Raw genomic sequence first — 13165 nt, forward strand, 5'->3', positions numbered from 1 at the left:
CAGGCAGGCTCTGCACTGTCAGCATGGAGCCTGATGCAGGGTCCAAACTCACAAACCATGAGATCATGACTTGAGCTGAAGCCAAGAGTCGGAGGCTTAACCGACTGAGCCACCCAGCCACCCCAAAATTTTCCTGTTTTTATAAATTAGTATTAAGTCTAGCATAAATGCTATTTATACTTGTAAAATTAGTCTTGCTTTTAGAAATCCCACTAAAAGTGAAAAATTGAATACAAGTTTATTTAAACATTGTATTTAAAATATTCTTCCTTTAGCATGCCTCTTTAGTTTTAAAACTTGTCTATTACAGAAGATTTCAAAATAGAAGTAGCAAAATAATATAATGAGATCTCAGTTCAGAGGGAGATAAGTGATGGCCCTCAAGTTTACCAACCACACTCTTCAGCATGAGACCCAGATGGGTACCAGTAACTAGATGGCCAGGAACAACATCCTAGAAACAGAAAATACCATCCACTGAATACCCAGGTATCAGTTCAAGGTGCCTCCCCAGCCTCTGACACCATGAGGATGGTATCTTAGAGAAACAGGAAGAATGGGAGGAAATTGGAAAGACTGAGGTTATACAGCCAAATAGAGACTACAAGCTATTGAGTCTGTGGTAGATTTTGTGCAGTTTGTTTCTCCTTTGTTCTATACTGGGTTTAGAATGCTTTCTTTTTCTTTAGAAGTTGGTAGCTCAAATCTATGTTTTCCATACCTTTAGCAACTAGGGTTCTTGTTACAGATAAGTTCTTCCATTTGAATGCACGCATGTGAGATCGGAAGTTTATAGATACCAGTCTTGTGGGTATATAGTGGGAGTTGGGGCAGCTACTGCAACCAGTCTCAGGGTTCAGTTTCACAAGTAAAGAGATTATTAGCAGTACTAGTGACAGTGACAGAATGTCACTAGTACTTCTTGATCTTGGGCTTGCAATTATGGTGATTTTTTCTCCACTCCTGATTCTTGCTTCTATAGCCTTAACAGTGATTCTATAAACACCTTCTTCCTAGCATGAAATCTGCTTTTTCTTAAGTTCCCCCCCCCCCCCCCCCCGCAAACGAGAGTGGTTTCTGTTTCTTCCTTCTAGAAGGGATTGCAGATAATGCTCTCAAGGATGGAAACATTAGATTGATGATTTGAACTGGTTGGTGTTGAAGATAATGGCAATACTGTTACTATTAGAAAATGGGACTCTCAAAGTTTATGTCACACTGTGACAAAGAAGTGACTTCAATGATCACTTATGGCTTCCTTATGATGTGCCTCTTAGAAGGCTACACTCTGGCACAGTAGTTGCTATGGTAAATCATTAGAATGAAAATGAGAAATTTCTAGCGTTGTGGAATAAGATAGCTATGGAGATGTCCTGGGGAGATTAAAGCTAGAAAATGATAAGCCCAGGGTTTTGGTTCAAGCTTATCGGTATGAAAAAGTTCAGAGAACTACTGAGCTTCCATGATCACTCTAAGATAATCTTTTATCTCTTGTGATCTCAGGATTGATGTAACCTCAAATCTGATAGACTCTGATCCAGTGGATTACAAAGGTTACAGCATAAGCTGAATTCATGTTTTGCTATCTCTTTTAAGTGAACATTAGGACACTGATTTGGAAGGAGAGAAGCCCTGCAAATTATAATGGGACATTTGAGTACGTTGAGTTGAATTTAAATCCTTTGAATGTCCATCCCATGGAACCTTTCCTGTCTGCAAAAACATCTCCCTTCCCTGTCCCATAGGGTTGGTTGTAGTCTGTTGGAGACATGCTAGTTACTTTACTTGAGGTAAATAACTTTCGAGGTCTCTTCAAAGGGCCCCACATTTTGAGTATTCTTTTCTGCTTCCCAGACTATTATAACTAGAGTCAGATCCTAACACACCCAAGAAGCCAAGCACAAGTTGGACTCAGAAAAAGAAGATCTACATACCAAAAGATTTTGCTATTTTAAATAAGCAGAAACTCAAGGGAATTGTTTGGGAACAATTTCTAAGTATACTATACTAGGAGGAGGGACTATAACTTTGAGCACAGCTAATTAACACAGGTTTCTGGATTCAGTGTGCTGGCTCAAGCAGTAGTTTGCCAGATTGTTGACGGGAATCAAGACTCATTGTTGCCATAGACTAAATAAAGTCAAGAGGCGGGACGCCTGGGTGGCGCAGTCGGTTAAGCGTCCGACTTCAGCCAGGTCACGATCTCGTGGTCCGTGAGTTCGAGCCCCGCGTCAGGCTCTGGGCTGATGGCTCAGAGCCTGGAGCCTGTTTCCGATTCTGTGTCTCCCTCTCTCTCTGCCCCTCCCCCGTTCATGCTCTGTCTCTCTCTGTCCCAAAAAAAATAAACGTTCGTTGAAAAAAATAAAAAATAAAAAAAGTCAAGAGGCAAACACTTATGGGCATTGAGTCACCAAAGGGGTGGATTATGAGGGACATGGCCCATGTATTGTAGAACTGAAATGGACCTATGGTGGATACTGTAGATTGGCTTGCTCAACCTCTGTTCAACTCCCGCTTCATTGGTGTGTTCCTGGAAAGTAGAGACTGCAAAGCTCACAACATTTCACATCTTCTTTACAGCCAGGATCATGTGCACTCACACATATTTTGGTTGACTGAAGAAAGGTAGAGATCATTTTCCTGCTGCTATGTCTAAAACAGAGACACTGTGTTAAGAGGCACTTATGGCAGCAGCATGACAATTCGAGTATTACCAGCTCTGTGTGAAGAGGCAGTTGTGTTAGTGGTAGGGACAGCAGGATCAGCAGTGATTGGGGTAGTCACTGTCTCAGTCTTTGGATTGCAGCTATGTTGATGTGTTCTTGGATTCAATGGCACCAATGGGAGCCTTGCTGATGCCCACTCTTCCAGCCTTACCGGGAATTTTGTATCTAAATTCTGTTTAACATACCTAGAATGGGTTCTGGTTTTTCCATTAAACCCTGATAGATACAGAGACCTTTTGAATTATTGGATTAAAATATGGTTTAAGTGTGGTTGGACATTTATAGCATTTTGGGAGCCCAGGTGGAATCTCAAGTGTGAGAACAAAGCAGTGCATTTTTTCTGAAACTATGAGCTTCGGTGTAGGTTAATTTTGTGGTCTCACTACAGAAATGATGACATTTTCCAACATTTTTCTGCATCTCTAATATGAGTTCTAGGGATAGGTTTAAGAGCCTTACAAAATGATCTATTCTTCTGGGCTCAGAATTACCTATTTGTTTCCTTGGCTGTCCGGTTTTGGTTTACGGCATTGGCTTTCCCCCTTTCCTGGTTTGGCTGTGTTTGTTGATTTTTTGGCAAGGTTTTGCTTTAAAAAACTTGGTTCATATCTTTAGATATAAGAAAGGAGGATTCTGTGAGAGATTTTAATTCTCCCATTTTAACAGAGAAATTGAATATTAGCACTTAGCTCTGAGAGAACTTGTGTTTAGCAAATACCTACTACATTGTACTAGGTACTTTATTTTATCCTCATAATTCTATTTGGTCACTATTGTCACTTCATTTACAGATGGAAAAACTGCTTCTAAGATGTTTAAGTGAAACAGATTATCAAAATTTACTAAAGAGTTAAAATAATAAAATAATTAAAAATTTTTCTTTCCTAGGCCAAATAGATGATTTATCAATACATAGTCTACCTACAGAATTTCAGCTTTTGTGTGACATTGGCTTTAAATATTTAACCAATACTATTTATTCTTATTTTTCTGTTGTCTATTTCATTTCCATTATTGAGGCTCTTATATCAGAATTGTGTGAATTATACAAAAATTCATTTATTAATTTTTTTTTAACATTTACTTATTTTTGAGAGACAGAGTGTGAGAAGGGGTAGGGCAGAGAGAGAGGGAGACACAGAATCTGAAGCAGCCTCCAGGCTCTGAGCTTACAGCACAGAGCCCAATGCGGGGCTCGAACTTACTAACCATGAGATGGTGACCTGAGCTGGTGTCAGATGCTTAATCAACTGAGCCACGCAGGCATCCCCAAAAATTCATCTAAATAACAACCAGAAGTAGTTATTAACTGGAATTTAAGCTCATCACTATTGCTACTTATGGAATCAATGAAAACATTGTAAATCATTAAAGTATTACTAAAACATTAATTTAAAAAATAAATTTTTTTATAGATTTATGCTATAATTTTTTATACATTTACATGTTATAAATAAGACATGTAAGATAAGTCATTTGGCTCTGGCTATGTTGAGGCACTGATTATTTTTATAAACAAGCTTGTTGTGTATCTAGAGAGCAAAGGCAGAAGTGGTTTGCAAAGGTCTGAAGAATTTCTCCTTTCAGGCTGCCAGTGCCTTGTTGGCTTTGTAGGAGGAGGAGGAAGACACCCCCTGCCCCACCTTCATGTTCATGTTCATGTTCCTGACACATCCGCCCAGACCTCAGAAAACAGCAATGGAAATGAGGTGAGGTGACAGCATTCCAGAAACACAGGGCTGTTTCTATGGTTAGTGTTTCACTGCTGCTGGGAAATTTATGAGATCAGGGATGGGGTGAGTGCCAGTAGATGTTGATTTTCTTTCACTCTGGTTCTTTAGCAGGCCCTGTATGGAACTGAATTTTTACACCTGAACTATTTCAATTTGCCGCATTTTTTACCATTAACTGATAGTTCAGTGCTTAAAATCATGGGCTCGGCACCCTGTGCTAATACTTTGTCCCTCACCATTGCTCTCTATTTTAAGAGGTTCACTCTGTGGCCTTGGTTGCAATGATTGAGTCCAACAAATTGACATGTGTAGTTATTTATGCTGCTTCTCTTTTCATTTTCTTAATCCTACTCCTTTTTTCTCCTTTTCTACCTTATTGTACCTCAACACAACATACTCACACTCACACACACACACACACACACACAGAGTCAAAAAAAAAAAAAAAGGAAAGAGATGTGATATTAGTATAGATGTGGGTACTTTTAGAATGCAGAAAGAAGCAAGACAAACCTGCTTATACTTCCCTAGATAGAGCATATCTTTTTTGGGATGGTCTCTTTTTTTTTTTTTTTTTTTAAATTTTTTTTTTTTTTGAACGTTTATTTATTTTTGGGACAGAGAGAGACAGAGCATGAACGGGGGAGGGGCAGAGAGAGAGGGAGACACAGAATCGGAAACAGGCTCCAGGCTCCGAGCCATCAGCCCAGAGCCCGACGCGGGGCTCGAACTCGCGGACCGCGAGATCGTGACCTGGCTGAAGTCGGACGCTTAACCGACTGCGCCACCCAGGCGCCCCCAGGACGATCTCTTTTTAAACAGCAACATCTTCAAACACACAAGCTTTTTAGGAATTAGTTTTTACCTTTCTTTCTGCCTTCCCAAAGCATTTGCTTCTTCCCACTCATTACTTCCCCCCACCAGAAGGCAGGAATATAGAACATAGGAATTATAGCCAAAATTGCAAAGTTGGAAAGTTAGCATTTTTAAGAAAACAGCTTTTGGAATATGTGCTTCTATATTTTAAATCCTTCATTCTTAAGGATGTTTGGGGCAGTGAGCAGAATGGTTTTTCATACTTTGGTAATGATCCCACTAAAGTTTGGTTGTCTGGTTTTTTTGTGTGCATCATAAGGTCATATAATGAGCACTTTACTAGAAGACCATTGTGTTAGGGCGTATCATTTCCTTATGTATTGCTGAGTGAATAATAGTGTTGATTAACAATATAAATGTTTATTGAAAAAGAATTTTTTCTAGCTAAAAAATGATGGAATGATACTATTGTTAAAAATGAGACAGCAGACTCCAAATAATGTCACTTGTGCTAATCCCCAAATCAGCAAAGCAAGACTTAATACCTAACCTAATTGTAGTCTTAACTCCCCAGGAATGTGACCTTTAACCAGTCAATTTGAAATTTCCTGGTCAGCACTAGGAGATAATCCACTGATAAACCCCCTCTGTTTCTCTTAGTAGGGCAACCTTGCCTAAAACAATGCATTCTTGGTTAATTATTTCCTTTTTTTTTTCCTCCTCTGTCTTTAGAAACTTTTCCTTTTCTGCAGCTCAAAGGAACTTCTTTCTACCTGCTATATTGGATGCTGCTTGATTCACGAATCCTTACATAAAGCCAATTTGATCAGTTTATTCAGTTGAATATTTGTTATTTAACAATGTAAATAAAAATTAATGACACAGATGAAGAAAAATCTGGTGGTGTATGCCACATTAGCTCAGTACATATTTGCTAACTGAGTGAGTGAATGAATAAATGAATGAATGAGGCTCTACCCTCAAAGACTCCTCAGAGAAAACCCAGTCTCTCTTATTCTACAATAAAATTTGGGAACTGGAGCACTTATCAAAAACACAGTTTTCCAGGATCTTCTACTGTAGATTCTGATTTGTTTGGTTAGTATGGGGTCTAGGAATTCATAGTTTCCACTGGTGTCCCATGTGAGTCTTAGAACAAGTTTTGGGAGAACTGCGTTATGAAATTCACCCTAGTTAGCTGGAGCCCTTCTCCCACTGCAGTAGAGCACAGCTAATTTAGTCACACGAAAATCTTGTCCATCAGAAGAAGCATACTTCTTTTCTTTAGCAAAGTTGTTGATTGTTAATAATGAGTAGCTCAAACACTCCAATAAGATTGCAAGTGGTCCTTAATTTACATATGTATATATAGTTATTTATATAATTACTTATAATTTACTTAAATTGCTTATATCTTTCTTATTATGCTTATTGTAATCTGCTTCATACTCTACTTATTTCTATATGCATTTTATCTCCTTATGGCAGTATAGTAGGAAATAATCTTATAAACCTATGCATTTTTTATATACTTCAGTGACTACAAAGCTACTTTAAATATATTTAAAATATGGCTCTTACTAGCTCCTCTAAAGTATACGAAGTATATGAAATACTAAAACATCATTTCACTTGCATCAAGTATTTGTTATAATTTAGTTTTTTTAAAGATTTTATTTTTAAGTAATCTGTACACCCAAATGTAGGGCTTGAATTTACAACACTGAGTTTAAGAGTCACGCGCTCCACCGACCAAGCCTGCCAGGTACCCGTTATAATTTTAGTTTTATGGAAAAGTGATTACACAATGATTTGTATTCTGGACAATGTACCTGCCCCTCCCATGCTCTCAGATTCTTCTGGCACTGGGGCAGAAATATAGGGGTGGGGGTGGTTCGAGGGATGAGGTCTGGATGGGAATGGGAAAGGTCCAAGTTTCTTAAAATGCACTAATTTGTTATGCTGCTATATTGGGCTTTCCTCAAATAGTTTCCCAGGATCCTCCTTGAGGAGAGAGCTCTGTGGTGAAATACATTTGGAAATGCTGCATCCTATATCTCCACTTAGGATTAATAATGCATGCTAATATGATGAAAGAGAACACAGGCATTAAAGAAATATCTTTAGGGGCATCTGGGTGGCTCAGTCAGTTAAGTGTCTGACTTTTGATTTCAGCTCAGGTCATGATCTCATAGTTTATGAGTTCGAGCCCCTGTGGGGCTCTGTCCTGACTGCACCGAGCCTGCTTGGGATTTTCTCTTTCCCTCTATCTCTGCCTCTCCCCTGCTTGATTTATTTCTTTCTCAAAATAAATAAGATAAACGTTAAAAAAATTTTTTAAAAAGAGGTATTTTTAATTTTGTTTAATTCTTGTTATAAGATGCCATACATTTTGTTTTTTTATTTATTTTTTATTTAAAAAAAATTTTTTTTTTTAACGTTTATTTATTTTTGAGACAGAGAGAGACAGAGCATGAACAGGGGAGGGGCAGAGAGAGAGGGAGACACAGAATCCGAAACAGGCTCCAGACAGACTCTGAGCTGTCAGCACAGAGCCCGACGCGGGGCTCGAACTCACGGACCGTGAGATCATGACCTGAGCCGAAGTCGGATGCTTAACCGACCGAGCCACCCAGGCACCCCTAAAATGCCATACATTTTGGAAAGTGTTTGTTTTCTCATTTGCACAAGAAAGAGTCTGTCTAGATCACTTGGTTTTCAAAGTGTAGATCCAGGACTAGCAGCATTAGCATCACTTGGGGACTTCAAACAAAAGGAAATTCTTGAGTCTTACTCCAGAGACATTGAATCAGAAACTGTAGATGGGGGGAGGAGGGAGGAGCAATCTAGGTTTTTACAAGCCTGACCTGATGCCTTTGAAAACCACTGCTCTACACTAATTAACCACTTTCTAGGTGTTCTAAACAGGGTAATAATATTGTCTGTGCATTGGGAAGTGAATCATTTCAAAACGTTAACAAGTATGTTCATCTGCCATGTTTGTTAAAAATGCAGATTTCTGGGCTCCAAAACTACCTAGGAGATCAGCATTTCTGGGGGTGGAGCTCAGAACTGCAGCACCTCTTGCCAGCCCTCAGGGGAGGCTGCTGCCTCTAGTTCTCAGAGCAGGATTCCCAAAAGTTCCCATCAATTTTCAGCAGCCACGCCTGGGCACCCCTGATGTTTGGGTTTGGAATAATCCAAGGTTAAGGGACTTGTGTCTCTGACAGAGAGGAGGCCAAAACAAAGGATGATGTAATAATGCTGTATCAAATGGTCTCCTTTTTTTTTTTTTAATTTTTAAAATGAAGGCATAAATCTTATGGGTTACAAAGTATGCATGTTTATTGACTAATGAATGAACAGATAATTTATAAAGTTTGGGTTTATGTAAAGTGGAGCATTCCTGATTCTGAGACATTTACTCACCTCAGCACCCATTCTTGGGAGTATCTTTTTCTCAGAAAGGAATGATCCCCAGAGTAAAGGTGCCCTAGGCCATTAGAATAAACCTTTGGATGCTGACTAGCCAGGCAGAACAATTCATCCAACTAACTGTGTGGGATCTCCTTGAATTTGAATGACAATAGTAATTTGCTGGACAGAAAGTATTAGCCTCTTTGTAGGCTCCTAATACCTTTGGAGGCAGCTCTGAAGAAATTAAAGGGTGTGACATTATCCTGGGCATATTTAAAGAAAATTAAGGCCACTGAAGAAACTACCTTTTGTGGCCTATCAAGTAGGAAGTGTTCTGAGATGAAAGTCTTTGTGAAGTTAACCCAAACATTGTTTAAGCATTGTTTGATAAACGAGCTTGAGGTTAAAATGAGGTTTGTCCAGCAAAGGGAAACAAGAGAGAGAAGCAAACCAAGAAACAGACTCTTAAATGTAGAGAACAAACTGATGGTTACCAGAGGGGAGGTAAGTGGGGGATGGGTTAAATAGGTGATGGGGATTAAGGAACACTCGTGATGAGCACCAGGTATTGTATGTAAGTGTTGAATCACTAAATTCTACACCTGAAACTAATATTACACTGTATGATAACTAACTGGAATTTAAATAAAAACTTAAAAAAAAATAAAATGAGGTTTGTGTGTAGAGAAAAGTGAAAGTTTCAGTTCCTTAGGTATTTCCAGTGCTATTTTGAGAATAAGAAATAGAAAACCACATATTTTTGAACAGACAATGCATGGTTGTGTATTAATACATATTTATGACCCACGTCACTTTTCCTCTTGTGTTTTTAACCTTGAAAAAGGCAGACCACTAACTTTAATGGAATATTCTAAAATGCGAAGAGCTAAGTTCTACATCAAATTGCCTGCCTTTCCCATCATTCTGACCGTTGTATAAAAAACTGTATTTAGGAAATGAAGGAATATTTGGTATTCCAGAGTTTTAAATGCAGGCCCACTTAAAAATTTAAAAATTATATTTAAAAATACATATCATCACCATCACACTCATAAATAAATACTGTTTATCTAATTCTTATAGATTAGTAAGTGCAGGAAAATATTTTGGGATATTAACAAAGTTTTTCTTCCCTTGAAGTTTTCTCATTCTCTGTCCTTTTTCCTAGAGCAGGCAGCTAAAGTTTTCCGCTTTTGTTGTTTTGGAGAAAGGATGACACAGAAGCTTGCAGATAACAAAAGGAATCAAATTCTTAGTATTTGATTTTCAAAGGCCTAATTTGAGCACTGAAATTTGGAAAAACATAACAGAAGAACGAGCTTTGCTATTCCCAGTCTGCACAAGTCAGTTGGACCAGAGAGGGAGAGTAGAAGGGTCTTCTTGTCTTCCCATTTCCCTAGACAGCAGAATCTGGGGGAAACCAGAAACTCTTTACTTCATTACATCTGCAAAGACATTATTTCCAAATAAGGTCACATTCTGAGGTTTGAGGTGGACATACCTTTTTAGCAGATACTAACCTACTACACTACCCAAAATGTATTAGAAGAGATTTCTATTTCCCCTGTGGATTATAGAAAAACTAACATGGAAACGGAATAACAAAAGTCTTCATCTTTTTTCCTGTAGACATCCTTTTCCTCTGCTAAAGTGAGGAGTGTTCAGAGAAAGAGTCTATAGAGGGATGGCATCAGAACTCAGGTCTTCATAATAGAGTAACTCAACTTGACTCCAACCGGGGGATGAAGTTGGGTTGGTGTAACTTCGAAGGGGAGCCCTCTCTGTACAACCATCCATTTATAACGCAGAGGAAATGCTAACAAATTCTCATCTGGAAATGCGGAGTTCCTTTTAAATAAAAATCTAGAGGTAGTGAATAAATGCCATATATCTGCGAATTTGACACTACTTTAATATTTCATGTTTACTACTGAGTTACACTCAGTTTAAAATGGACATAAGTGATTTCTGAATGAGGGTCCTAACATTTTCGTAATCTGATCTTTGGTATTTACCAGATGTATTCATCCAGGTATCTCAAGAGTTTTAGCTGAAAAAGCAAAAGGTCCCTTTTCTTTTGGTTTGCCATTGTGATACCAAGTACTACTCTAAGGACTCTTTGAGACTCTTTTGGGTCTCTAGTCTGTTTGATTGCATCTTAGATAGTTCTGAGTAGAGATGAAAAGTGGGTTAGGATACACAGCAAACACGTATGGAAATTGTATGGGAATTGTATCAAATTTTTCAGGGGAAAAATTATACATTTCATATTGAAGTTTATCAGTAAGGATCAAAGTTATTATAAAAATGGTGTAACCAATTTTGATATATGTATGTCTATAAATTCTGTATTGCCCAAATATTTTAGAAAGAAAGGGATTCTTATGAATTCAATGGAAAACTTCAAGTCTATTGCTTTTGCTTGCCTTGTGTCACTGAAAAATGTTCAGTGAGTAGATGTGTTATACTTTTTATACTGAGATATTTTATTTTTGTATTCAGTAAACTATTCCATTATAGAGAAATTATTTTTGTAAAGAAAAGTGGGAACTCAATAAGCAAATAGGAGTGCTTGTTTAAAATGCCTGTGATAATACAAAAGTCACATTTTTATCCCTAAATATATTTAGTTCATATTATAGTTCAATATATGGGGAGTCAGTTTAATTTATTTAATGGTGTTTCATTTTTGGGGTGACTCTGCTAAATTTTATAGCTACTATTTTGATTTGACTTACTTTTCCACTTTAATAATTACTACTGGTGTCAATGGTAATAGCTTGGAGGTATTTTTTAGGGTGTATCTTAAAAGTTCTAATTAAGGAAAAGTCTCCTCCCTTCCATTACAGAAAGATTTTTTATTTGGCAATACATTATTAACTTATAAATGAACACTCTAAAAGTGATTTTTACCTGTGGATTTTTCTTTTATTCATATGTTAAGATACTATATTTTATGTGATTGTAAATATATTTAATGCTGCTTATTCAAATATGCATGAAGTTTACATACTCTGAAAAGAACCAACTTTCTGACCTAATTTAATTAGCATTAAACAGCATGTAAACATGAATGTCTTAAAAAATGAACAGCCAGGGGAGCACAAATTATGTAGATATTCTAAAATTGAAAAAAAAAAAAAAGAAAGAAAGAAAACAATTCACAGCCAGTGAAGGAAATTCAGTAATAAGAAGCAAGAGGAAATAACTGCATTTCATAATTTTTGTCACCTGGACCCTAAAGGTGATGATAAAATTCTGTTTTCCTTCCTGGGATGTTCCAACCTGTACATGCATGGATGCAGCAACATGTCAACTTACCATTGCTGAGGTTTTGACCAGAGTTCAACTTAAATTCTTCTTTTTTTAATTTCTAGATGACTGCAACCAATACAGTGCCAATGTTTCTTATAAAAGCTAACAAATTGTTAATAATGATAATGGAGTTAGCAAGTTAGTAAGTCTGCATACCATATTGAGAGTTTGACTCTAGTTTATTTCTACTCTTGCTACTATCTCACCTGCATTCCTTGTTTTCCACTCACTTGGGTCTAGGTCAGTGGTTCTCAAAATGTAGTGTGCGGGGTGACTTGAAGAGCTTTCAGAAACATTGCTGAGCCACCGGCAGAGTTTCTGATCCAGTCGGGTTGGGATGGAGACTGAGAACCTGCATTCCTAATAGCTTCGTGGCTAATGCTGATGGCTTTGGTCCAGAACTACAGTGGAAGATGTGCTGGCCTGGATAAATTTCAGGAGAGTACTTTTTTTCTGACATAAGAAGTCCAGGAATAGTTTAAGATAGTATTTGTTACATAGACATGTTTTCATGAGAATAGATTATGATTTTGCCCATATTTCCAAAACTGGACTTGGGTTTTTTATTTTTTTGATGTTGACAGTGGTGAATAAAGGAGGTTTAAAATAGCATTAAGCAGGGGCACCTGTAGGTGAATGTCTGACTTCGGCTCAGGTCATGATCTCACAGCTCGTGGGTTCGAGCCCTGTGTCGGGCTCTGTAATGACAGCTCAGAGCCTGGAGCCTGCTTTGGATTCTGTGACTCCCTCTCTCTCTGCCCCTCCCCCTCTGGCTCTCTCTCTCAAAAATAAGTGAACATTAAAAAAAAATTTTAATGGCATTAAACAGAATATTTTTTTTGTCTAATAAACAGAATCTTTTTTGTCTAATAAAAATATTTTAATATTAATTGCTATTCAAGTCGCCTGCATTTTTAATAATTAGTATTTTTGATTAAACAAAATGTTCACTTTCATATGCCATATACACCTATAGCTGGAACTTGACTTATTTCATCTGTGCCCTATTTTATTTTTATGAATGCTGGTGGTGCACACCACTCCCTGCTCACATCAGGGGTCCCTAAGATAACCATTTTGCAAAACCTTTGGAACAGATTGCTTACACTACTTTGACTCAACTTGCTTCACCCTTCCCTACATGCATACAAACCAGGA

At 37.7% G+C, this 13165-nt stretch overlaps 2 protein-coding genes across 12 annotated transcripts in view; one reads left to right on the forward strand and one right to left on the reverse strand.

The window, feature by feature from the left end:
- The window catches only part of CB1H4orf46 (chromosome B1 C4orf46 homolog), a 95412-nt gene that overhangs the window by 74891 nt on the left and 7356 nt on the right, over positions 1–13165 (forward strand). For 2 of the 3 annotated variants that reach the window (XR_015250159.1, XM_086703988.1), the window contains exons 3-4: positions 4314–4435; positions 10322–10550. Coding sequence is in view for 2 of the 3 variants with exons in the window: in XM_086703988.1 (XP_086560114.1) it covers positions 4314–4435; positions 10322–10372 (173 nt within the window). In the remaining variant the exon portion in view is untranslated. Of the gene's footprint in view, positions 1–4313; positions 4436–10321; positions 10551–13165 lie in introns of those variants that run through there. The other variant, XM_086703989.1, reaches the window with a different exon arrangement.
- The window catches only part of RXFP1 (relaxin family peptide receptor 1), a 123100-nt gene that overhangs the window by 64364 nt on the left and 45571 nt on the right, over positions 1–13165 (reverse strand). The window lies entirely within an intron of this gene.

Source organism: Puma concolor, chromosome B1 (assembly GCF_028749965.1).
Source record: "Puma concolor isolate L17-30 chromosome B1, mPumCon1.1.hap2, whole genome shotgun sequence".
Taxonomy (NCBI): Eukaryota; Metazoa; Chordata; class Mammalia; order Carnivora; family Felidae; genus Puma; species Puma concolor.